The sequence below is a fragment of the Choloepus didactylus genome, chromosome 1 (genome assembly GCF_015220235.1).
Source record: "Choloepus didactylus isolate mChoDid1 chromosome 1, mChoDid1.pri, whole genome shotgun sequence".
Lineage (NCBI taxonomy): Eukaryota > Metazoa > Chordata > Mammalia > Pilosa > Megalonychidae > Choloepus > Choloepus didactylus.
Window position 1 is genome coordinate 120983269 of NC_051307.1, and position 26523 is coordinate 121009791.

Here is a 26523-nt window from a genome sequence, read left to right on the forward strand (position 1 = left end):
AAAAAATTTTTGGAAACCATGCATCTGATAAAAGACTGATATCTTCCATATATAAAGAAATCCTACAACTCAATGATGATAGTACAGACAGCCCAATTATAAAATGGGCAAAAGATATGAAAAGACAGTTCTCTGAAGAGGAAATACAAATGGCCAAGAAACACATGAGAAAATGTTCAGCTTCACCAGCTATTAAAGAGATGCAAATTAAGACCACAAAGAGATACCATCTCACACCAATTAGAATGGCTGCCATTAAACAAACAGGAAACTACAAATGCTGGAGGGGATGTGGAGAAATTGGAACTCTTATTCATTGTTGGTGGGACTGTATAATGGTTCAGCCACTCTTGAAGTCAGTCTGGCAGTTCCTTAGGAAACTAGATATAGAATTACCCTTTGATCCAGCAATTGCACTTCTCAGTATATACCTGGAAGATCAGAAAGCAGTGACAGGAACAGATATCTGCACGCCAATGTTTCTCGCAGCATTATTCACAACTGCCAAGAGATGGAAACAACCCAAATGTCCTTCAACAGATAAGTGGATAAATAAAATGTGGTATACACATACAATGGAATACTATGCAGCAGTAAGGAGGAACGATGTCGTGAAACATATGACAACATGGATGAACCTTGAAGACATAATGCTGAGCAAAATAAGCCAGGCACAAAAAGAGGAATATTATATGCTACCACTAATGTGAACTTTGAAAAATGTAAAACAAATGGTTTATAATGTAGAATGTAGAGGAACTAGTGATAGAGAGAAATTAAGGAAGGGGGGACGATAATCCAATAAGAACAGATAAGCTATCATAGGTAAATTCAACGTTCTGGGAATGCCCAGGAATGACTATAGTCTGTTAATTTCTGATGGGTATAGTAGAAACAAGTTCACAGAAATGTTGATATATTAGGTTACTTTCTTGGGGTAGAGTAGGAACACGTTGGAAGTAAAGTAGTTATCTTAGGTTAGTTGTCTTTTTCTTACTCCCTTGTTATGGTCTGTTTGAAATGTTCTTTTATTGTACGTTTTTTTAAATTAAAAAAACTTTTTTTTAAATTTTTTATACAGTTGATTTAAAAAAAAAGTTAATAAAAAAAAAAAAGGAAAAAAATATGCAGAGCCCCCTTGAGGAGCTGGTGGAGAATGCAGGGGTATTGGCCTGCCCCACCTCGATGGTTGCTAAAGTGTTCACAGACACAGGGGACTGGTGGTTTGATGGGTTGAGCCCTCTACCACAGGACTTGCCCTTGGGAAGACTCTTGCTGCAAAGGAGAGGCTAGGCCTGCTTATAATTCTGCCTAAGAGCCTCCTCCTGCATGCCTCTCTGTTGCTCAGATGTGGCCCTCTGTCTCTAGCTAAGCCAACTTGGCAGGTGAAATCACTGCCCTCCCCCCCAACGTGGGATCAAACACTCAGGGGAGTAATCTTCCTGGCAACGTGGAATATGACTCCTGGGGAGGAATGTAGACCTGGCATCGTGGGATTGAGAACATCTTCTTGACCAAAAGGGGGAAATGAAAGGAAATGAAATAAGCTTCAGTGGCAGAGAGATTCCAAAAGGAGCCGAGAGGTCACTCTGGTGGGCACTCTTATGCACAATATAGACAACCCTTTTTAGGTTCTAATGAATTGGGGTAGCTGGAGGTAGATACCTGAAACTATCAAACTACAACCCAGAATCCATGAAACTTGAAGACGATTGTATAAAAATGTAGCAATGGGACAATGGGATTGGGAAAGCCATAAGGACCACACTCCCCTTTGTCTAGTTTATGGATGGATGAGAAGAAAAATGGGGGAAGGAAACAAACAAACAAACATAGGCACCCAGTGTTCTTTTTTTACTTTAATTGCTCTTTTTCACTTTAATTATTATTCTTGTTATTTTTGTGTTTGTGGTAATGAAGGTGTCAGGGATTGATTTGGGTGATGAATGCACAACTATGTAATGGTACTGTGAACAATCAAATGTACAATTTATTTTGTATGACTGCATGGTATGTGAATATATCTGAATAAAATGAATATTAAAAAAAAAAAATCTTCCATACCCAGACTGTATTCCAGAGCAATAGCTGGAGACTACTGCACACTTTTTAAATCAGAAGGATCCAGACGCTGGTATTTTTTTAAAAGCTCTCCTTGGTGACCCTTAGATGTCAGGGTTGAGAACCAGGAATCTGTATTTAAAAAAAATCTCCCCAGATGATTTCAGTGTGCAGACAAGGCTGAGAACCACAGACCTCCAAAGGATGAAGAACTCAAACTTTACCAAATCCAGAGTATGTAATATGGCTGTTTCTATTTGGTAATAAATGTTTAATATTTCCATGTGTGGAAGAAATTGCTCTGACTATTACTTTCATTTTAACATGATGACGAGGTTGCTGGGAAAGTAACACATGCCTCAATTATTCCATGGCTACTTCTATCTGCCTAAAAGTACTCAAAAATTGTATATAACCAAAGTGGTTAGCTCCGTTTGTAATTACATGATAATTCCATTCATCTAGAGGTAGCTACAAGCCCTTCAAGCACAGAACTAGAAGGAAATTAAAAACCTGTGCTGCACATGTCATGTAGGAACTTGGCATGTTAGATTACTTGAATACATACACATTTTGAAAGAGAAAATCCTCTCTTCAATCCCTTATCCCTCACCCCCAAAAGGGAGTGCTGTTTGCACAATACAAATAAGAGTGGAATTCCAGGATAAGTGTGGATATTTTGTGCACTAGTGAAGTGTTTCTCAGAGACTCTAAAATCTAGGCACACAAGAGTTGACTTACTTGGTTAGCATGTAAACTGGTCCTGCAATTAAACTACACTGAAGAGATCTTTGGCCTGTGCTGGTCCAGTGTGGTAGCTACTAGTCCTATGTGGCTATTGGATGCTTGAAATGTGGCTAGTCCAACTGAAGAACTGAATTTCTGATTTTATTTGATTTTAATTAATTTAAATTTTAAAACTGATATTTGATTCAGTTATTGGAAGATTTTGAAGCATGTTTGGAACAACTTGGATATGAGAATCTACTTTTTCAACTGTAAATTTTGTGAAATGTAAATACAGTTCAAGTATTTCTGATGAAAATTTAACATCCCAATTGAGGTATGCTGAGAGTAGAAAGCACACATCAAACTCCAAAAACTTAATGTTAATTAAAAAAAGAATGTCAAAAATCTCATTTTAAAAAAACATTATTTACGCATTGAAGTGATGATTGCTTGGATATATGTATTCTATAAAATACAATATGAAAATTTATTTTATCTGTTTCCTTTTACTTTTCCCTGACCTTAGCATTTGCTGTCTTTTACTGAGGGCTTTCTGCAAATCAGAGACTATGCTGAATGCTTAAATTTCTTTTTTCATGAATCCTTGGGAATGGGTGTAGCTTGTTTAAACCATTTAGATGTGTTTCTTGGTCTTTCTGGATGACATTTTCTAGAATTCCATGTCTATCACTGTCAATAAAATCTTCCTTATGGTTAAATAGGATATAGTTCTAAGTTAAGGACCAGGCTGTGGCCCCACCCTCTTGTCCACTCCCTATTTTTATAGCTGGAAAGTTATAGCCTGTATTTACCGAGCTCATCGTGTATGCCAGGCACTGCTAAGCATGTTGCTTGTGTAACTCATTAAATCTCCCAACAATCCCATGGGATAGATACTATTTTACTCCCACTTCATAGATGCTGATGTTTAGGAACAGGGCTTTTTAGAAACCAGCCAGGGTGGCACGTTAGGAAGCAGCAGGGTCAGGTTCGGAACTCAGGCCAAGTCAAAGCTCCTGAGGCTGTTTGCTTAACCAGCCATGCCCCCTTCCCCATCACACCCACCAGGCCACTGAGCTGCTGCGTGGGAGCCAAAGGACCCGTTTCCAGCTGCAGCCAGCATCTCCAGACGGGAGTGGTCTCAGGCCATGGTCAGATCCCTGATCTATTACCAGGGACGGGCTGCTGGGGTGACATGTCTTGTGGGAGCCCGAAAATCCTACAGTTGCTGGACTACAACATATCCCCTGGGGCCTGGAAGGCCTGAGCACTGGGGAGGGAGCTGTTTGGCTTCAGCTTCACACAGCCCTTTTGATTTTGAAGTTTTTCAATTTTTCAATTGTTTACTTTTTCGGCCCCTGAGGGAAACAGGAGAACTTCCTGGAGTTTGTTATTGCTCTCATTTCTTCAATAGGCGCTTTGACTTTCATTTTCTATTCTAGTAAAAGAACTAGTACTATGTAAGCTCCACCCTGATCGTCCTTCACAATCCTGCTGCTGCCTGCAGACTGTGGCAGTCCCAGCCCGTCAGGAATATGGCCATGCAAGCTCCAAGCCCCGCGGGCCCCAGCCCCGGACAGACCTGCGTGCTCGTCCTCATCTTCACCGTGCTGCTGCAGGCTCTGTGCGTGGCCGTGACCTACGTGTACTTCACGAACGAGCTGAAGCAGGTCAGTGTAACGCAGCCGGCCGGGAGGCTCTCGGCGACCGTGCTGGCTGCTTCTGCTTGCCTTCGCCTCGTCACATGCTCCTCTTGGAAGGTTTCACAGTGGAAGAAAATGCTACTTTCTCTGTCCCGTGGACCCTAATTGCTATACAAGTCGTTACTTTGTAAAAGCGTAAGTTCAAGGGATTGAGTAAAGAAAGTGCAGTTACAAAATTGGCTCTAACAGTTACTGGTATTTTTTTTTTACTTGGTATAAAAATACATGGGTTTTTTTTTTTTTTTTTACTTAAAAATATACGTATTTTATAATATTAGCAATCACTACCATTCATTGAGTGCTTTCTGTTGCATGTTTTCTAGTTCTTTTCTCATTTATCTTTGGGAGGGAGTGTAGCTGCATAAGGGCAGGGGCTGAGTCTGCTTTCACACAGTATAGTCAGCTTTATTTGTAGGACGTACGTGGAAGGGCCTGTATACATGTAAGAAAAAAAATCAGGGTAACCACAGTCAGGTCTAAAGTTCTAAATCTGTAAGAGAAGATGGAATACCATTGTGTTTACCCATTTGGAGCCAGCACATTCTAACCTTTGTTAACTTTGCAGCATAAACACAGAGGGAGGTCATCTGTCTGCCACAAGTGCTCCATCAATTTGCTTACATTACCAGTTAGCCTAACTGTAAGACTGAATTAACTGGTTCTTCACTGAACTGATTCATGGAATTGTCTGTGTATGTAGTAAGTTTTCTTTGAATTCTTCTACTATAAAAATGAAAGTTTCATATAAAGCTAAATACCCCCACATTTATACACATTTTTCTTGATTACATATTTACATATATATACATGATATATGTAAGTATAGACATGCAGAAGAATACACTGAGGGTGCTAAAAAGGGAGAATTAACAGATATTGAGCACCTATTGTGTACTGGGAACTTTGCTAAGTGTTGTCCCTGTTTCATCCTCATAGCAACCCTATGTTATAGAGGAACAAACTAAAGCTCAGGGAAGTTAGGAGACTTGTCCAAGATTACACAACTAGTAAAAGGTAAAGCACTATTTTGAATTCCAGCATTAAATAGGGGTTCAATAAATTTTAGCCATTGGAATTACTGTTGAGAAGCCTCTTGAAGGTATCACCCTCCTCATAGTAGTTTTTGCAAGAGAAAATAAATCTGAATCTCCTTGGGTGTTTGGAAAAGCATGTACAACATAAGTATTCTTTTCCCAAAACAGATTACAGGTTCTTCCTTGGCTGGTGGAAATTTGCAGAAGATACAGTGAGCAAGGAGGGTAGAGTATGGGTTAAGGAGAGCTAGAAACATTGCATTAGATCTTCAAAAATAAGCCTGTAGACCAGTAAGCATGACCAACAAATGTGGACTCAGTCTCTAAAAATCTGTGTCCCCCTGAGAAAGTTTTATGACAAAGGAACTGCCTATCACTGTGACATCACAGATAGGGAGAAAGGGGAGAATGGGACCCTTCTCCACAGATCTATATAAATGATCCTTTATGCTATTTTGGTCTGCAGAAAATGATTGTCAGAGACTAATGCCTAGGCAGCAGAGAGGGTCAGTGCTGCCATCTCAAGGTCTTGGAACCAGCAATGGAGTTCACCCTGCTGACTTCAGGTGCTCCCAAGAACTGGTTGGCCCTGGCTCTGACAACGGCCATGTCTGCCATGGCACTAACAGCAGTCACTATGGAAATCCATTTCTAAGAACCAAGGACTCTTGGGGCAGAAAAGTAGGCACCCAATGCACAAGCTGTTTCTCCCTCCCAAGGACTGCAAATGAAAATGGCAATATCACCCCCACCCCCACCCCGCCTCATATCCAGAGATGTGGTTAGTGAGAGAATAGCCCCCAGACTGTGATGTGCTGCAGGAAATATACACTTTGATGTGGAAAGGATGTGAAAGGCAGATAAATCATACTAGTTATTCTCGGAATAACCACACACCCCCACTCCCTTTGTGTCTAGTCACCAGCATTAGTCAAGGTCTGTGGAAGCAGCTAACACATATGAGAATGGAAAAATGGCTGGGGTGGGGAGGGTAATAGGGTCTTGTCTGGGCTTCTAGTTATGCATAAAAAATATCTAGAAGGGCAAATACCAAAATGTTGATAATAATGATCTCTAGATGATAGGATATGGGTGACTTTTTCTTTTTCTTTTTCTATATTTTCTAAATTTTCCATAGTAAGTGTCATAAAAATGTCTGTGCTCATTCATGATTTTGGGAGGAACCAACTATATACAAAATTGCTTATAAGTCTGATCTCATGTATATGAGATATGTGTAGAAGGAAGGAGATCATCCAAAGTTAACTGGAGGTTCTCTGGGAGGTGAGCAATGGGTGACTTAAGCATTTCTGTATTTTCCAGGTTGCCTGTGTATCCTGAAGGTATCAAGGTTTCATTAACTTTTGGGTAATAATGGGGTCACATTAGCTTATCACCTCCCTACCCACATATACCTGGGACTTTATAAAATTTTCAAAGGTTCCCCTCTTACCTTCTGAAAGTGTTTCTGGAAAATCCCAGAGTGTATCAACACATACCAGCCAGCAGTCAGCATTAGCTTAGTCTGGTACTTGCTGAAGCTCCACTTTTACCCCTCTCAGGCTCCTCTAGCTCACAGGTTGTTGCCAGCTACCCTTGCTGCTTGACCCTGGGTAGCTCTCAACTCTGCTTTTCCTGCCTGCAGCCCTGGCCTCCCATGCTCTGAACTCTTGCAGACTGAGATAGCTTCCAACTGCTGTAAAGTAAGAAGGCAGATCGCTCCCTCCCCTCTATGTCATGCACATCTTTTTTCCCCAACAAGTAAGAGGTTAGCGAGCCTGCTTGTTGAGTTTCCTCTAAACCCACAGCTGTCTAAGACACATTCATGCTGCCACTGTGGCTGGGCAGGGACAGAGTCCACTCAACATTTGCTCGCTCCCCCTGGAACCAACTCCAGTCCATGTGGCTGAATCCAGCCCTCCCTCTCTTCCCGCATGATCCTCCCCCCAGTTTGCATGTGTGCTCAGATATTTCTGAACCATATGTGATTGAGTTCTTTCCTTAAAAAGTTTTCTCAGCTTCCAAGTAAATTGGACATGTAAATAGATTTCTAGAGTAGACGAGTAAGGGGTGGGCAAAGGCAAGGAAATGCTGTTTAATTCCATTGCCTGTCATATCTCAACTTGGGTGGCTCCAGTTGTCACCTCAACTACGGTACAAGGAGAAATGTTTTTCTCTTGTAATTAAAAAAAGAAAGAAAGAAAATAAAGAAACTTTTGTTTTGTAACTGAATGTCCTATGCCAGGATCTTTGGAAGTAATTAATTCACTCCAGCTTGTGCTTTTGCACTTGATGGACCTTGATCAAATATCCTCTTTTCAGTAGCCCAAAGAATACCTGGCTGAGTACAGACCCGTGTCTCTGACTGGGATTTCTTGTAAATGGTTGTTATTGTCATTTGGAATGAGATTGCCTTTCTGTAGGAATTAGCAGATCATTTGTAAGTTTGATCCATCCTTCATTCTCTGGAGTTCAAATGACAGATAAAAATGGTTTTTTTCCCCCATTTATTTTCTGTGAGAAAGGCAATTCCACAGATTTCCACAGGGAAATAACATCTCCTCAATCTCAGTTCTTAAAAAAAAAACAAAAGCAAAACTAAATCAAACAGGAAGAAGACCATATCTTCTGGTCTTATGTGGTTTGCTGTTTTTCTTTGCAAGATAAAAGCAAACTTGTAATTATTTATTGGCCTGAAGGGTTCAGGATGGTTTGGTGTGCACACATGCATGTGTACGTGAAGCAAGGGCTTTGTTGTCAAAGACACAGAGTTTGTTGACCTTAATTTGGCTATTGTGAATATTTCCTCTCTTTATCTGAAGTAGGGAGCAAACCTTCAAATAGTGTTCAAAGTCTCTGCAGATAAATTTTCACCAGTGTGGACGTTTAACGAGGCACATTCAAATGTCTAATGGCAATGTGGTCCAAATTCTGCCATCCAGAAGAGTAGAAATCACAAGAACTGGGATCTACTCAGACAGCCAAAGCAAGAGACCACTATTCGTGTGCTCCTGCACATTACCCTGTGGCTAAATTTTAATTTATGATTCTGGAATTTAAACTTACTCCACTGCCTACCTAGTATCAAGATGGGTTCTCAAGCTTTAGAATGGGATCTGCAGCATGTCAGAGCCTGAAGGCAGTCATCCTGGTGAACCTCCTCAAAACTCACGTGGAGAGCTGACCCAGAAGAGGGGAAGCCACCTGCCCAGGGACACCCCAAAGTTAGTGGTGGGAAAGGTACTGTGACTCAGGATGCTTGAGCCACATGTGTATCCTTTCCACCAGATCCAACTGCTTACCTTTATTCAAAGGGCAAAGGACAGCATGCTTACTATTATTCCAGCTCATGAACTTACCTAAGATGCCAACACTTCTCTGAATTAGTCATCAGTCTCTGTTGTTTTAACTTGGAGTCAACAAACCTAGAAAGCACTTGTCCACAATGTTGTGTCACACTCTATTCCAACCTAGCTGCAGGACAAGTACTCCAGAAGTGGCATTGCTTGCTTCTTAAATGAAGAGGACAGCTCATGGGACCCCAGTGATGAAGAAAGTATGAACAACCCTTGCTGGCAAATAAAGTGGCAACTACGTCAGCTCGTGAGAAAGGTAGGTACACTGCCAGGTAACCTTATCAGCAGGAGAGAAGGTCAGAGGGGAAGGAATATTTAAGATCATTGAGTCTAGACCCCTCATTTTGTGAATGAGGAAGGTCCAGAGCATTTAAGTCATTTTCCCCAAATTCATAAAACTAGGAAAGGGTAGAACAGCACCCAGCATTGCGTCCCAGCTGGCTCCTGGTCATTCTTCTATTCCAGACATTCTCCTCATCTAGTCTAACTGCTTTATCTTACCATGTGGAAACTGAGGCACAGATAGGCCAATAGATATAGCTTCAAGATCACACAACAAGCAAGCATATGTGTGATTATTTTTTTAATTCAGAAGACACAGAAGGCCAAATAATAGTGTTTTGTATTTTTCCCTAATTGTTGATATATATTTATTTTTTGTATGCATGTAGAGATGAAGAAAAAAGAGAAAGGAAGAGGAAAGAGATACTTTGAGAAATTGAAGATGATGACATCTCAATTAACAGTCAGTAAATGACTAATTACAAAAAATCATTTTCTGTTTATAGAAGCTGCTTAAATAGGAATTCTAGTAGAAATGTTCATGTTAGCTAATCATTTTTTATACTAAATATAATTAACTAATTTTACTTTTAGAAAAGTCACTTAGGTCAGATCAAGTTTCTTCCCTTGGGCTGTTCCTCCTTTGTAAGATGACATTTAGTATTTGCCATCTGAAAAGGTCAGATGAGAACGCCGATGTAAAAATACTCTGTAAACTATGAAGTATTTAAAAAACAAAAAATACTGGGGAAATTCCCAGGGTAAAAGGAGAATGTGTTTCAACAAGATGCTGGTAAGTCCGTTGTTTGGCGCTCAGTATCCATTTATCCATAAAAGCAGCATTGTGTGGGTGGTTAGTTCCTGTTTATAAACCTAAGCAGGATTTACAGCAGACCCAGACAGCAGCTGTGACACTCTTTCTCTAGGAAATGAAATCTGTCTTCCACCTGGGAGTCTTAGGAGCACAAAGGCTCAGTAGCAGCCCTAGTCGGGGATGCCCTGCTCCTCGGGAGTTGTCCTAAAGCAGCTGTGACTCCAGTTATGGTGATTGTTGAAGGGGTGAGGACCTGGAAAAGCCTGGGGCTGAGGATGGCTTCTGAAGAACCTGAGTAATGAGATTCCTGATTCAGTGGGGCTGGAAGGGACCTGGATCCAGCAGATGACAGGAGAGAGAAACTCAGAAGTAGAGTAGAAGTCTGGAGACCAAAGGTTGGGAGTCAGGAAGAGAAGCAGTGTGGAAGGATTTATATATCTCTTTCCTGTTATCCTTTCTCCCTGCCAATCTCACATCCTGCCACCAACTACAATGGAGAGAAGCTGGGCATAAGTGAGAGTGTGGTGGGGGAAAGAATTCCCCATTTTTTCCAGGCACCATCAATTGAACAGACTATTTCCAGTAAACATCGTATGCTCATTACCTACTTTACTGCATTTAATCTTCACAATTTCCCAAAGAGGAAGCAATTTATTATTATCCTCTTATTGTTTTAAAACAGATGAAGAAATCAATAAAGTAACATAACAAGTTCTTGCAGAGCTAGTAGTTGACAGGTTTGACCCAGACCATCTATCTGATTATGCATTTAATCATTCTTTTATTCTGCCTTTCATACTGTAAGGATTACCCTTCTCTCCTTCCTGCTGCTCCTCTTCCTTCCTTTCTTCCTTTTCCAGAGAGAGAAAGAAAACAACACACACAGGCGCAGAGAGACAGACACACACACACACACAAAAGCCCCCTCTCACTATCCTTTCACATAGGCCGGTGCCCGTTGAACTGCAGTCCCTCCCCCATTATCTGGGATCAGGGCTTGAGGCGTGGGAGTAGCCAAAATTCTCAGAGCAGGAGAATTTCTGGCAGTTGCGAAATTATGGTGATGGGAAAAGTTGGACAGTGCTGGGTGAGGCCCTCAGGTTTGACAGAGCTGAACAGAGGGGAGTTTGGAAGCCATGGATGAGCCAGGTCAGGGTCTGACTGTTTAGTAGAAAAGCTCAGCTTTTGCTGTTTTATACTGGTTTTCTTCCCTGTTAGCACAGAGAGGGGGGTTTACTAGATGTTTAGGAAAGATAGGACTTTGGCAAAGTATCTCCATGTTGAGAATGCCTCAGTCACATTATCAAAAATAAGAGAATGCCTCAGCGCAGCGTGACCACCCCTACTCTGGTGGCCTGCCGAGGTCTGCACACACATGCATGCACACGCTGCACACCACACATACAAAGTGAGGGGACTTGGCTGCCACATCCGTCGGCCACATTGGGGTGTGGGAAACATCAGGCAGACTGAGCTTTGCAGGATGACTCCTTCCCTCACTGCTTCAGATGTGGCCTTTTGAAGACTTCATCCAGAAACAGAACTTTCCCAGCCAGAGGACCATCCCCAGTAGTCACCCTAGCTCCCACCACACAAACACTGTTCTTGAACAATTTAAAGCTCCTTGAAATTGATAGCTTATGTAGAAACTTCCTATAAGGCATTAGCGATAAGAGCCTTAGACTTCTACAGTCAGTTTAAAATTTTAGGGAAATTAACAAGCTTTATTCAATACTATTTGCAGATGATTTTGAGAAACTTTGAGGAAACCATTCCTGCAGTTCAAGGTAGTATTTTTTTGTTATTGTTATTTTAATTGCCTACTGTCAATTCTGTGAAGAGCCCTTCATTTTTCATTTCTCTTCTCCCATCCACACTCCCACCTCTGAACATGCTTCTCATTGAGCCAAGCCATTTGCTGATTCCATTATTTCCTTCTATGTATTGGCTGCGAGGAAGCTCAGAACCAAACCTGTGCCACACCGCCCCCCCAAGATCTGATCTTTATTTCTCATTAATCTTATTTTTCCTACATGTATGTTCCTTTCTCCTAAATTTCTTCAATTTTTTTTTTTTCTAATGTATTATGATCTTATATCCTTTCTGGGACATGGAAGGGAATAGAATAAATAAGGTCAACAAAGTTATCCATCCTCTCCATTCTGACCACCACCAGGCTCTATGCCTTTCTTCACGTGTAAGCCCCCTGCTCTATCCTCTTTTTTCCCAAGTCTTTCTACCCACCGACAGTCCTCATCCTGTGATCTCAACACCATGGCCGTCTCCCTGGTCATGGTCACAGCCTTCTCCTGACCCACTTCTCCTCCTCCCTATTGCCCAGGCTGGTTTCTTTAGTTCTCTATCTTGGCTCTTTCTGTTCTTGGCTTTTCCCATGACCAACTCCTCATCCTTCATGTCTCATCACCTCTTCAGAGGCCTTTCTTGACCACCTTTCTAAGTAGGTTCCCCTGTACCCCATTATTTCTATCACGCTTACCTTGTTCACTTCCTTTTATTTGTACTTTTATATATTTTTAAATTTGTGCCTCTCACACTGCTTCCCTCCTAGATTAAAGGACCAGAAAGAGAAAACATGTCTGTTTCTCTCACCTCTCTATACCCAGCATCTAACTCTATTCCTCAAGCTCTCAAATAATGAATGAATAAATAAAATTACTGAATCTAATTTGCTATTGATTGGCATTGGATCACCATTTTCCCATTTTCCCATATTAATGGGCATACAAGTCTGAACACATATACTAGAGACTTAGTCCTGGGTGCACCAGCCTGACAGAGAAGAAACAATTTTTAATATATACATTGCTAACGTTGTCTTCTTACTTTTCAGCTATCCTTATCTAATGCAATAAACTTGTTCAGCATTTGACAACCCCCCCATTCCTTTATTCATTATGCTATAGAAGGACAAGACCTAATCCAGGGATTCAAGCATTCTTTCTGTTCCTTTCCCCTAGGCGAAAGCAATAGTCAGGAATTTGAATACTTCACCTGTTTTGGTGAGGCACACCCAGTGCATGGTCTAATATGAACTACCTTCAGTGTTGGAAAAGTAATATTCTTTTTTATTTGTTTCACTGAGGTATAGAAATCATGTACTTCTCCATATACCAGGATATACATGACACCCAAAAATACAAGTTTCTTTTCTGGGTGGTGTTTGCTGTGGTCAGTAGGAAATTTCCTTTCTTTAAAATTTGCTTTCAAATCAAGGCTTTCCCATATCCTTGCAATGACCTCTAATACAAGATATTTATAATTGGATTCAGTTATTGAATATTTAAAAGAAAAGTGCAAAGGTCTAGGGGCAGGCAAGGCATTATGCATTATGTAACAATGGAGGTTAAAGGTAAATGGACACATCAACCTTGACAGCTGAGTGTTCTGAGAGTAATAAGTAATTGACTATGCATATCCATGCCATGTTTGGTCTTCAGCATCATGTAAATGTCCACCCATCCTCAATCAGTAACAAATAATACCAAATAGATGGAAGAGATTCTCATTTTCCATTCATTCCTCCTCTGTGGAATTTTGTCACCTCCTTTTTGTTCTTTCTGCAACTAACTTAGATTAAAGCCATATTTCCTCAGTTCTGATCAATTGCAGCATAATAGTCTTGTAACTTGACTGCTAACATCCAGCTCTCTCACCTTCTATCCATCACCTTCTGTCCATCAAACCTTACTGTGAGATAGGTTGACCTAAAGGACAGCCCATACCTTTTCACTTTCCTGATCAACACCTTTCACAGCCTGCCCCTGTCCTGTTAAGTCCAAGCTTCCTAGCCTAATATTCAAATCCTCTGAAATTTGACTCATCATGCAAGCCTGAAGGGAAACTCCTCCCACGCCTGCCCCCCAGGCGTGCTTTGGGAATCTACCTCGTGCCTCTGATTCAGCTGTCTGAGAAAGCTTTTCTTCCATCTGAGGGCCCAAATTCAGCCCATCCTCACTCTGCTCAGACATTTATCCTTGCACCTCAAACTCTTTCTTGCATTCATTTGTTTATCGTTCTTTCTCTTTGTCCCTAGAGGAGTGCCTGACACAGAAGTGATGGGTACTTTGGTTTGTTAGAAGAGAGTGAAAGAGCCTTAGCAGCATCTTCTCCATAAATGCTCCCTTGACCTCAGCTCTCCAATAAATAGGAATCTTTCCCACCTCTAAACACTATTACCCTTTATTTTTATTTCTTATAGGTAACCTTTTGCTTTCCAGCTTATAGTTCCCCTAAAAGACTGTAATTCCTTTAAGGGCTCAGTCACTGTAATCAATGTCTGCTTAATCGTTGTAGCCCCTGGAGGACTTAGTGTAGCGACTTCTCCCTAGCAGTGTTTGCTGAATGAACAAATATAATTTATCTTACAACCAACATAAAAACACTGAGGGAGTTTGAGTTGATTTTTCAAAGAGAGTAGTTTATTGAATTTATATATTTTAGGCTGTCTAAAGTACTTTGAGCTGTGGTCAATAAATGTTAATTATTTACTATGATTTAGTGAATCAGCAATATATGTGTTCAGCTGCATGTGATTAGCATGTCAATTCATTTTCCTTTGGCATGGGGGGTAATAAGTGTTGAATATCAGTTTCAGCATCTATAGGTAATTGTTATCATTGCCACTCTTTTAGAATCAGTAGTCATTACTAAAGAGAAAAAATAATTGAAATGACAAAAAATTGGTACCACTCTGATTGTGTTATATATAACTCAAAGTAGAAATTTGCCAGTAACTGGTTATTTGAGCCCTTCAATCACTCAGCAGGTTAATTACAAGCCCACAGTTTTGTTTTGTTTTTTTATTTGTTTGTTTTTTGTTTTCTGTTTTATTGGAAAGAGGTCAGAATCTTCACTTTGTTTTATTCTATCTGGATCTTATCTCTGAGATGCTGAGAAATTATAATCCAAGTTACTGTTTGCCCCTGCCATCTAAAGTATTTTGAAATTAAACATAAACTGGAGTAGATCAATCATTGTACTACTATGTTTTTATGAAAACCCATGGAATCAACTTGGGAAGACCAGTGAGCTTACACTGCCTGACTGACAACAGAGCTGTGAGCAGCAATGTATTTGAGAAATAGTTTGACAGGTGCTGATGATTTTTTGTGTCATTTCTCTTTTAGAAAAGCAGCAACATATTCCTTACCTAGGAAGAGAAAAAGGTCCTCAGAGAGTAGCAGCTCACATCACTGGGAACAGTCAGAAAAGAAGCATCTTTCCATCTCCAAGTAAGAGAACCAATGAATATATGATTTAAAAGAAAGGAATGGAAGGATTGTTCCAAATAATTTATTTTTTGTTAGTTTTATCTGAAATGTTTATATGGCAATACACAAAATGCCTAGTAGTAATCTGGGTCTCAGAGTAACTTTTTCAAGAGCAAGATTACAGACAAATAGCTCAATTACTGCCATGGTATATCTGGTCTCAAGAAAATTATGAAGTGGGAGAATTTTGCCTTTGAATTTCCCATGTTCCAATTTTTGCTTCTTTAAAATAGTTTTTCTCTCCATGATTACTTCTCTTCTTTACCCCACCCCCTGTCAAATTGTCCTCCTTCTCAAAGGATATAAATCAGTCATTTACTTTCACTGTGAATCACTAAGCTATAGATCCTAATGGTATCTGTATCAGGTTGCACTATAGGAAATTGCCAATGTTTGACCATTTCTCACTTACGGAAATGACAGTTTCATACAGTTTAACCAAATATGTTACACCTAATTTTACGCATAGTACAGAAGTCAATATGGTACTGTAGTTAAATGCATGGGTTTCACAGTCCAAATACTCACATTGGAATCCCAGTTCCTCCTCACCTACATATACATTTGGATCAAATCATTTCACTAAATCAAGTTTCAGTTTCTTGATTTGTGAAAGTGTAAAAAGTGTAAAAAATCTTTAACTCAAAAAATGGTGAAGATTAATCATAACAGATGCAAAGTGGTCTATCATAAGCACTCAATAAATAGTCACTTTTATTATTATAAATTTTTTTCTCTCAAGTTAAGTAAATTTCAACTATCACTTAGTTGAAGAAAAGTTGTTTTTTTTTTTTTTCCTTTTTCTGAGCTGTCGTCTTCCTGGCATTCCTGAATTCACGTTTTATAAATGATTAACATGTCCTGCCTATGAAAGAGATCATTATTATTATTAAAATGTTACTGTTTAACACTTATTAACAAATATGCTAGTAGTTTTAAGCTTTTGAAAAGCTAAATTTTGTGCCAATTACAGAAAAGGAGCTGAAGTTTAAAGGAATTTCATTTTTGGTAGGAGCCTTTTTCATTCAAAGTCTTTAGTAGTTAAAGATTCACGGATCTGGAGATCTTTAAATCTGGTCTCTCTTTATCAAACATTCATATTTTGAACCAGGGATGCCTCCTGCTTGGAAAGTGCCTTGGACTCTGGAGACTGGAGCAGGACTGAGGAGGGACCCAAAGGAATAGCAGGAAGCTCTAAGCTATAGTTTAAGGAAATAGGTGTTTCTTTTGGTTTTCTTCTAGATTATCCATTTGAGTTCACCAGCGCAAGAAGGAAGGCAGGGGTTCAGGACAAAAATTTTATCTAGGAGTAAAGATTGTGCATCTGGGTGGACCATCCCCAGTGCTACCGTTCAGAGCTGATTGTGATAGATGTGGCATAGTGGTGGACAAGATACAGAAAGGCATAGGACTTCCAACAGATTGCAATGATACAGGAGTACCCAATAGAATATGAGTATATTTAGAATTCACATAAAATTGAAGGAGGAAGAAGTTTTATATCAGATCAAAATTCTTTGTAATCCTAGCAAAAACTACTGGCCACAGCTGCTGGCTAAGCTACTTGGTTTGCTACAAACTCCCTTTTGTTAACACAGTCCTCTCTTTCTCTCTGACCATCGTCCAGGCTCCAAGAATGAAAAGGCTTTGGGCCAGAAAATTAATTCCTGGGAGTCATCAAGGAAAGGACATTCATTCCTAAACAATTTACACTTGAGGAATGGAGAGCTGGTTATCCATCAAACGGGGTTTTATTACATTTATTCCCAAACATACTTTCGATTTCAGGAACCTGAAGAAACTGCAGGAGCAGTTTCGATAGAACAAAACAAAAAGAAAAGCAAACAAATGGTACAATATATTTACAAATGCACAAGTTACCCTGATCCTATATTGCTGATGAAAAGTGCCAGAAATAGTTGTTGGTCTAAAGATTCAGAATATGGACTTTACTCCATCTATCAAGGGGGAATATTTGAGCTTCAGGAAAACGACAGAATTTTCGTTTCTGTAACTAATGAGCAGTTGATTGACATGGACCAAGAAGCCAGTTTTTTCGGGGCTTTTTTGATTGGCTAAATGATCTGCAAGGAAAAAACGATCTCCCAAAAGTGACCATTCACTCTACAGGTTGACATACTGTGAAAGAAAATGTTCTAACAGATCTGACGAAGACAGACAGACTAAGCAGAGCAGCCTCTAACAAAATAATCTGCACCGTAAACTTCTCAATGACTCTGAAAAGTGACCCACTTGTTTCAAGAAAGTGAAATTGCCAAAAGGCATTTCAGGGTTCCACATGACATCAGTTTTCTTGTAGAAATCTTGAAGATTCTCAGCTTCAAAATAATTTTACAGTGGTGATCATCTCTTTTTATCATCTACTCCTTGCGAAGATTCCAGAAGAAAGAGCAACAATTCATCTCTTGTTCCATAAACTTCCACGGTGCTAGCTTCCAGTTTGCCTTAACAGATAACTTTTCCCAAAGTTAAAAGATCAAGTGGCCCCACTAAAAGGCCATGACCTTGGGAGGCAATCTGCAAGATATGCAATGTGCAAAGGGAATTTGCACCGTAGAAGACTCTGCAGGAGTTGGTGCATACACCTAGATTTGGTGAAAATAAGAAATTTTGACTCAGAATACCATCATTTTGTAATAAAAATCTTTCAAATAATGTTCTGTTCAGCAAACAGGGAACTAGCTTCAAGTGGTTTTTGCTTTTCACTATGGAAAAGTAAGGTGGCCAAGAGCACTGAAATATTTTTGATAAAGGACTCTAAATTACTGGACAGTAAATCAGACATCAGGGAATTTGGTCGCACAGAGCAGGAGCAGAATTGCAAAAGTGAAAATTACAAACATAGGCAAATCATCAGAAATGAGACAAATTGAAAGTTTGCCCCAAATGCCAATCTCTGGTATATATCTGCTCACATATGTGTCATTTATTTTGCCCCTCCAAAAGAACAACAATTACTTTTATCTTCCAAAATCAGAACAAAAATATTTCATTTCACCATTTTATCTAGCCAGTTGGGGAAAAAAATTACTTGGCATATTTGTCCAATCTCCTGTAATTGTTATTCCTAAATACAGCATAGCTTATACTCTTTTGACTATATGTTCAAATGTTCATTTAAATGTGTTCTAACCAAATAGATCCTTTTCTAAAAAAGAAAAAAGATGGCCAATTTAAAGCCTTTATAAAACTTTTAAAAGTTTCTAATTATCCATTTAGTGAATTATTAATGGTCCTTTCACCTAGAACCTGAATAATTTCTTACCATCTTATCAGTCCCTTTAGAGGTACTCAGGAAATGCAAACCCACTTATCCATTCTTGCCAAAGTACTATATAAATACAAATATTTCACTATTGCTTGCTATTCTAACCACTCTAGTATGGATATTGCCAGCTGTGGTGGTTTGGAGCTGTATGTACCCCAGAAAACCATGCTCTTGAACTTGGTCCTTTCCTGTGGGTGTAAACCCATTGTAGGTAGGACCTTTTGATGGGGTTACTTCAGTTAAGATGTGACCCAGGATGGGTCCTTTATAAGCAGAATGAAATTAGGACAAAAGGAGAGGGCCACAGAAGGACCAGCCAGAGGTTGGGCATCAACAGTGCCCAGAAGAGAAGGGAGAAGACAGCAGATGCCACTGTGTGCCTTGTTATGATGAACTAGGGACTGGGGATCACCAGTGGCCTGACCCAGGGTGCCAGTCTGGGGGGTGGGGTGGTGTCACATTGAGGATGCCTTAATTTGGACTTTCTTTTGGCCCCAGAACTGTGAGCCAATGGACTTCTATTATGTGACCCAACCCACGTCATGGTATTTGCTAGAACAGCCCTGGAAACTAAAACAGATTTTGGTACCAAGAAAGTGGGGTCTTGTGATTGCAAATACCAAAAATGTGGAAATGGCTTTGGAACTGGATAATGAGTAGAGGCTGGAAGAATTGTGAGGTGCTTGATAGAAAAAGCCTGAATTGCTTTGAAGACACTGTTGGATCTTAGAAACATGGATGCTAAAGGTACTGCCAATGAGGCCTTAGAAAGAAATGATGAATGTGTTGTTGGTAACTGTAAGAAAGGTGATCCTTGTTTTAAATTGGCAGAGAACTTGGCAAAATTGTGGTCTGACATCGGATGGAAGGCAGAACTTGAAAGTGATGCACTTGAATATTGAGCTGAAGAGATTTCCAAACTAAATGTGGAAAGTGCAGTCTGGTTTCTTCTTGTAGCTTATACTGAAATGAGAGAAGAAAGGGATAAGCTGAGAACTGAACTCCTGGGCACAAGAAATGAGAACTTGATGGTTTGGACCCCTGTGAACTACATGCAAAGCAAACAAGTTTTTTTGCAAGATTTTTGTGAGCAGACAGCTGTCAGTCTGGACTAGGGGAAACAGAGAGGGATAGGTTGGGGAAGAATTGGTTTCAGGGGCAGAGCCATGGAGGACAGGGTCTGGATTGAGGGAATCTCTTCAGGGTGGGAGAGCAGGCCAATCCACATGTATGGAGGGCAGGGGTCTGCCTCAGTGCTTGCAGGGGGCAGGCCTTCTGCCCCATAGTTCAGGAAGAGTGCTGCCACCATGATGCTTGGAGACAGTGGGGTCAGTGTCCAGGGTTTTTCAAGGAGCATGACCACCACCCCAGTGCTTGGAGAGCATGGGGCCTTTGCCCCAGTGTTGAGGGAGAGCATGGCCACTGCACAAGCACCTGGAAGGGGTGGGGCTGCTGCTTTATCGGGACTGGAGGATGAAATGTCATTCCATAGGTGACTTTCAGACCTTGAAACCTAATGGAGTTTGCCCTGCTGAATTTCGGAATTGTTTGGGCCCATGACCTGTTTTCCTTCTAATTTCTCCTTATTGGAATGGGGATGCTTGTCTTATGCCTGCCCCTCCATTGTATATTGGAAGCAGATAACTTGTTTTCTAGATTTCACAAGTCTACAGACAGAGGGGAATTGTGCCCAGGACAGACTGCACTCATAACTGATTTTGATGAGACTTTGTACTTAGCATTGTTACTAAAGTGACTTGTCTTTTGGCATGCTGTAATGGAATGAATGTATTTTACATGTGAAAAGAATATGACTTTGGGGGGTCTGAAGGGTAAAGTGGTGGTTTGGAGCTGTATGTACCCCAATGTTCTTAAATGTGGTGCATTCCTATGGGTTGACCCCTCTGTAGGTATGACTTTTGATGGGATTTTTTTAGTTAAGGTGTGGGCAAGGATGAGTCTTAATCTTATTGCTGGAGTCCTTTATAAGCAGAATGAAATTCAGATATAAGAGGGCTACAGAGGGATCAGCCAGAAGCTGAACATCAGTGGGCCCAGAGGAAAAGGGAGAGGCCAGGGGATGCTGCCATGTGCCTTGCCATGTGACAAGCTGGGGACTGGGGATTGCCAGCAGCTAGCTCCAGGGCGCTGGTCTTGGAGAGGTAGGCATCACCTTGATGACTCCTTGATTTGGACTTTCTTTTGGCCTTGGAACCATGAGCTAATGGATTCCCATTGTTTTACCCAGCCTATCTCATGGTGTTCTCTTGAGCAGCCAAGGAAACTAGCTGACACTATCTTTTGCTTGGGCTACTGAACAAGCCGTTTTCAGAGACAGTGTGCAATGGAGTTTCAACAAAATTAAACCATGAACTATAAAATATGCAATATCATCTATAAATATGAAATCATTTAAAAACTATTTTTAGGGCAATGTAAAATTTAAATATATTTTACAGATTTTCAAGAAAGGATATAAAAGAGAATTTGAATAAATTAAAAGATATTCTTTGTTTTTTTGAAAGGAAAGCTCAGTGATATTAAGTTGCCATTTTTTTTCCTAAATTTATCTTTAATTTAATATAATCATTTAAAAAAAGAACAGAATTTTTGTATCCAGACATACTGATTCTGTGTACATGGAAAAATAGATATGTAGGGATGGTCAATAAAATTCTGAAAAGGAAGAGTCATGGAGGTTGATGGGCTCTACCTAATGTTATATGTTTGTTACTGGTGGATAAATAGTGAAATAAATGACATAGAATAAAATATTCAGAATTATAGTCAAAAACAAGAATTCAATATATGATTCAAGTAGCATTTCAAATCAATAGGGGAAGGACAAAGTATCCAATGAATGCATATTGGAACAGCTAGTGTTAATTAATGTTTCTAAAACCTAAATAAGATCAGAATGTTCTTCTCCTGATACCTGTAAGGCTCACTAACATTTAAATTTACCACATGCTCAGATATCTGGCACCTCTAACCCCTACCCTGTTACCCTGCTCCATTTTTTCCATAACGCTAATCAAGTTCTTAAACACAGTCAGAGTAACTGATTTGTTATGCTGTTGTTTAAAGCCTGTGTCCACTTTCTAGATTGTAGCAGAGACCATTTAGCCTTACTGACAACTCTATTCCCAGTACCTAGAACAATGCCTGAACCTAGTGTCCACACAAGATCTATTTGCTACTAAATAAATGCATGAATACCTACTATATGGAAAACAAAACAAAACAAACAAAAAAAAAAACAAACCAAAGTATTCCTACCTCATCCCTTGCATCAAAATGACTCTGAAGAATCTTAAAATTTTGAAATTTAAATTTCATTTAAATTTCAAAATTTTAAAATGAGGAAGACTTTTTTAGCCAAGATTTAAAACCAAAGAAAAAAACTGATATGTTTGACTATGTATGTAACTTTGGGATGGAAAGTGAAATTGATTTTCATTCTCCCTATTTTTGTATTCAATTTCTATGTTTTGCTTTTTCAATAAAAATGACATCAAATTTATATGTTTTACTTTTTCAATAAAAATGACATTTTGTTAAAGTATGTAGTTTTTGTTTGTCTGCTGGTCATATTTGTTTTATAGCATATAGGTTACTAAAAATGGAGAAAAGCACTTCTGATCTCTCTTTCCTGATACCTTTTATCTCACACATATTAGAGAAGAAAGGAATAAATTGTTCACTTTTAATTTAATGTTAAAATATTTCAATTCTTTCATTTATGATTTGTGCTTATTATAGATTGAATTCTATCTCCCAAAACAATCTATTCAACTCCTAACCCCCAGTCCCATGAATGTGATTTTATTTGGAAATATGATGATTTTAGGTAGTATTAGTTAAATTAAAGTGAGATCATTCATGAGTAGGGCAGGCCCCTAATCTAATTTGACTAGTATCCCTATAAGAAGAGGACAAGAGATAGATGCAAAGAGGAGAACACCACGTGATGATGGAAGCAGAGATTGAAGTGTTGCAGCCACAAGGCAAAGAACATCAAGGATTGCTGGTAATTCACTAGTATCTAGGAAGAGGCAAGGAAAGATTTTCCCCTATATATTTCAGAGGGAACATGACCTCACCAGTACCTTGATTTTTTTCTTCTACCTTCCAGAACTGTCAAACAATACATTTCTATTGTTTTAAAGCCACCAGGTTTGTAGTACTTCGTTATGAGAGCTCTAGAGAACTAAGACAGAGCTTTTCATATCTTGTTCAAGAAAGCTTTCTCTACTGATATCATAAAGATATTGCCACATTTTTTCTAAGATTTTTAGTTTGGCATTTCATAGTTTGATAGTGTCATTTGGTTGTAATTTAATTTGTGATAGACAAATAGGATATTATATATTGATAAAAGGGTTAATTTATCAAAAAGACATAACAATTATAAACATATATGCACCAAATAGAGCCCCCCAAAATATAAACAAATGTTCACAGAACTGAAGGAACACACTGACAGTTTTACAATAATAATTGGAAATGTCAATACCCCACTTTTAACAATGGGGAAAACATCTACACAGTTCAGTAAGGAAATAGAGGACTTGAACAACAGTAAATCCTTGAACAGCAATAAAGCCAACTAGATCTAACAGATATATATGGAACACTTCACCCAACAACAGCAGAATAGACATTCTTCTAGAATGCACATGGATCATTTTCCCGGGATAGACTATATGTTAGGCCACAAAACAAGTCTCAATAAATGTAAAAACATTGAAATAATACAAAATATCTTTAACAACCACAAAGGAATGGAGCTAGAAATCAATAAAAGAAGGAAAACTGGAAAATTCACAACTATGTGGAAAACAAACTGCACACCCTTAACAACCAGTGGGTGATAGAAAAATCACTAAGGAAATTAGAAAATACTTTGAGATGAATGAAAATGTAAACAGAATATACAACTTATGAAATACAGCAAAAGCTATACTTTGAGGGAAAATTGTAGTTGTAAGAGCCATGGAGAAGAAAGATCTAAAGTCAACAACCTAAATTTATACCTTAAGGAACCAGAAAAAGAAGAACAAACTAAATCCAAAGTCAGCAGAAGGAAAAAATAAATAAATATTAGAGCAGAGATAAATTAAATAAAGAACAGAAAGATAACAGAGAGTATCCATGACACCAAAAGTTTGTTCTTTGAAAAGATTAAAAAAAAAAAAATGGACAAGTCATTAGCTAGACTGACAAAAAAAGAAAAAATATTCAAATAACTAAAATCAGAAATGAAATTTGGGACATAACTACCAACTTTACAGGAATTCAAAGGATTATAAAAGAATACTTTGATCAATTTGTAGACCCAACAAATTAGATACCTTAGATGAAATGGAAAATTTCTAGAAATATACAAATTACTAAAACTGACTCAAGAAGAAATACAAAATCTCAATAGACATATAACAAGTAAATTGATTGAACCAATAATCAAAAATCTCTCAGAGAAAATCCAGGACCAGATTTCTTTACTGGTGAATTCTACCAAATAGTTAAATAAGATTGAACAGTAATCCTTCTCAAACTCTTCCAAGAAAATTGAAGAGGAGGGACCACTTCATAACACATTTATCAGGTCAACACTACCCTGATACCAAAGTCAAAGACAACCACAAAAAAACAACACAGACCAATATCTGTTATGAATATAACACAAATATCCTCAACAAAATACTTAGCAAACCAAATCCAACAGCATAGCGAAAGGATTAAATACTATGACCAGGTGGGATTTATTCCAGAAATGTCAGGGTAGTTCAACATAAGAAACTAAATCACAGTAACACATCACATGAATAGAATGATGGAAAAAACCCATGTGATCTTGTCAATAAATGAAGAAGAGCATTTAACAAAATTCAACAACTCTTCATGATAAAAACACTTAGCAAACTAGGAAACAACCTAAATTTCCATCATCCAATTCATAGATAAAATGTGTGGTGTATGTAAACACAATGTAATATTATTTGATCATAAAAGGAATGTAGAATGTACATACTACGTACTACATACTGCAACATAGATGAACCCCCCAAATTATGCTAGGTTAAAGAAGTCAGACCAAAAGGTCACATCTTGTACGTATGGTTGTATGATTTGGGTGATATATCTACAATAGGTAAATCCATAGAGACAGAACAAAGATTAGAAATTACAATGGGATAGGGAATGAGGGGAATTTGGGGAGTGATTACTTAATGGATCTGGAGTGTTTTTTGAGGTGATGAGAAAGTTTTGAAACTAGAGAGAGCTGATGGTTGCACATTGTGAATAGCCTAAACAGTACAGAATTGTACACTTTAAAATGGTGAATTGTATGTCTTGTGAATTTCACCTCATTAATAAAATTTTTAAAATAAAAATCTGGATCTGGATGAACAGAGTTTGAATTCTAGCTCTGTCATTTACTAGGACAAGATAGTAAATGCTCTGTGCCTCAGTTTCCAACTCTGTAAAATGGGGGTAGTTCCAGTAGCTCTGTCATAGGATTGATGTGTGGATTAATGAAGTTTACAAATAAAGTTTTTAGCACAGTGTCAGGTAGGTAGTTAGTGCAAAAAAAATTATTATTTTTTGGTTTATACCCAGAAGCCTTCCCTTACTAATTATAATAGTTTAAAGATTATACCAGGCAGTACGAGGTGAGAGAAACAGAACCCATTCTATTATATTTCAAAGAGAAGGGAATGGAATACAGAGACTTGTTTTCAAAAGTAATGAAACAGCTAGAGGACCTAAAAGGGAACTTTGGAGTTACCTAGAAATTATTAACTTCAGGAAGATGTTATTCCTATAATTAGAGGAATAAAAGGGGGAAGTAGAATCACCCAGAGCCCATGAACCAAAATTGGTGCTGCTATAGCACTGCTGCCACCAAGCAGAAGCCCAGGGGCCTGCACGTCCACTGACCACTGAAACCACTGCAGCTACTGGTGTAATTGCCACTACTGCTGAGCAAGAATTCAGAGCTTGCACATTCCGGCTGCCTTGCATTCATCCAGGAGCTTGCATTCCTACTGATACTGCTGCCAGAAGAAAAATGGTGCTACTTTCTTCCTGCCACTGAAAGAACCTAACTGGAATCCAGCTGACAAGGAAGGCTGGGAAATGAAGTTCCAGGCTTCTAGCCTCCATGGTACAGAGAACATTATAGAAAAACTGATAGAGGCCTGAGTACTCATGAAAAACAAAGAACAGAGAGATTCTCTTGTATATTCTATGTAAACAATCATATTATCTATAAAAAGTGAAAAATTTATCTCTTTCTTTCCAATTCTTATTTTTCTTACTTCTCTTTCTTTATCATGCCAGCTGGGAATATGACATTTAGTTAAATGTTTAGTACAATGCTTGATAGAAGTCATGATAGGAGGTATTTTTATCTTGTTCCTTATTTAAAGGAGAAGTCTCTAATGTTAATAAAGTATTTTCCATAAGCTTTTAGAAGGGGGTTAGTTTGTTGTCACTGATGATAACGATGGTTTTGAATTTTTAACGTTATCTAAGTCCTTAGTTTTCACCTGATATCCTTTTTCTGTTCCAGTAGCCCATCCAGAATACATTACATTTAGTATTTATGTTGCCTTAGACTCCTATAGTCTGTGACAATTTCTCACTCTCCTCATTTTTGATGATCTTCACAGTTTTGAAAAGCAGGATTTTCGTATGTTCCATTTTATAAGTTAAGGAAGTTACTTTCTATTCCTAATTTGCTGAGTGTTCATATGCATAGGTTAATGAATGCTTTGTCTGATCTAATAAAATAATTACATGACTTTTACCCACTAACCTGTTAATGGAGTAAATACATCAATAGATTTTCTAATATTAAATCATTTTCATAATCTTGGGACAAACCTAATAGGTCATAAGTTATTTGTTGTATATCTTAGTGAATTAAGTTTGCAATTTTTTATTTAAGGATTTTA

At 38.7% G+C, this 26523-nt stretch overlaps 2 protein-coding genes across 2 annotated transcripts in view; one reads left to right on the plus strand and one right to left on the minus strand.

Moving 5' to 3' along the window:
• Nucleotides 1-12273, minus strand: part of LOC119522394 — a 67584-nt gene extending 55311 nt beyond the window's left edge. The window contains exons 1-2 of the mRNA XM_037820908.1: nt 12224-12273; nt 4373-4542 (exon numbers count right to left, since the gene is read on the minus strand). Of these exons, the coding sequence (XP_037676836.1) occupies nt 4373-4542; nt 12224-12273 (220 nt within the window). The remainder of the gene's footprint in view (nt 1-4372; nt 4543-12223) is intronic.
• TNFSF10 (TNF superfamily member 10) lies at nt 3872-19243 on the plus strand. The gene is made up of 5 exons (XM_037840586.1): nt 3872-4460; nt 9002-9139; nt 11724-11766; nt 15127-15231; nt 16898-19243. The coding sequence occupies exons 1-5, from the start codon at nt 4326-4328 to the stop codon at nt 17347-17349; spliced, it is 873 nt and encodes a 290-aa protein (XP_037696514.1). The 5' UTR covers nt 3872-4325; the 3' UTR covers nt 17350-19243.
• Nucleotides 19244-26523: the final 7280 nt, after the last annotated feature.

Coding starts and splice junctions, on each gene's coding strand:
- TNFSF10 (XM_037840586.1), top strand. CDS start 4,326: ATGGCCATGCAAGCTCCAAGCCCCGCGGGCCCCAGCCCCGGACAGACC. Junction 4,461..9,001: donor TCACGAACGAGCTGAAGCAG/GTCAGTGTAACG, acceptor ATTCCAACCTAG/CTGCAGGACAAGTACTCCAG. Junction 15,232..16,897: donor AAGCATCTTTCCATCTCCAA/GTAAGAGAACCA, acceptor ACCATCGTCCAG/GCTCCAAGAATGAAAAGGCT.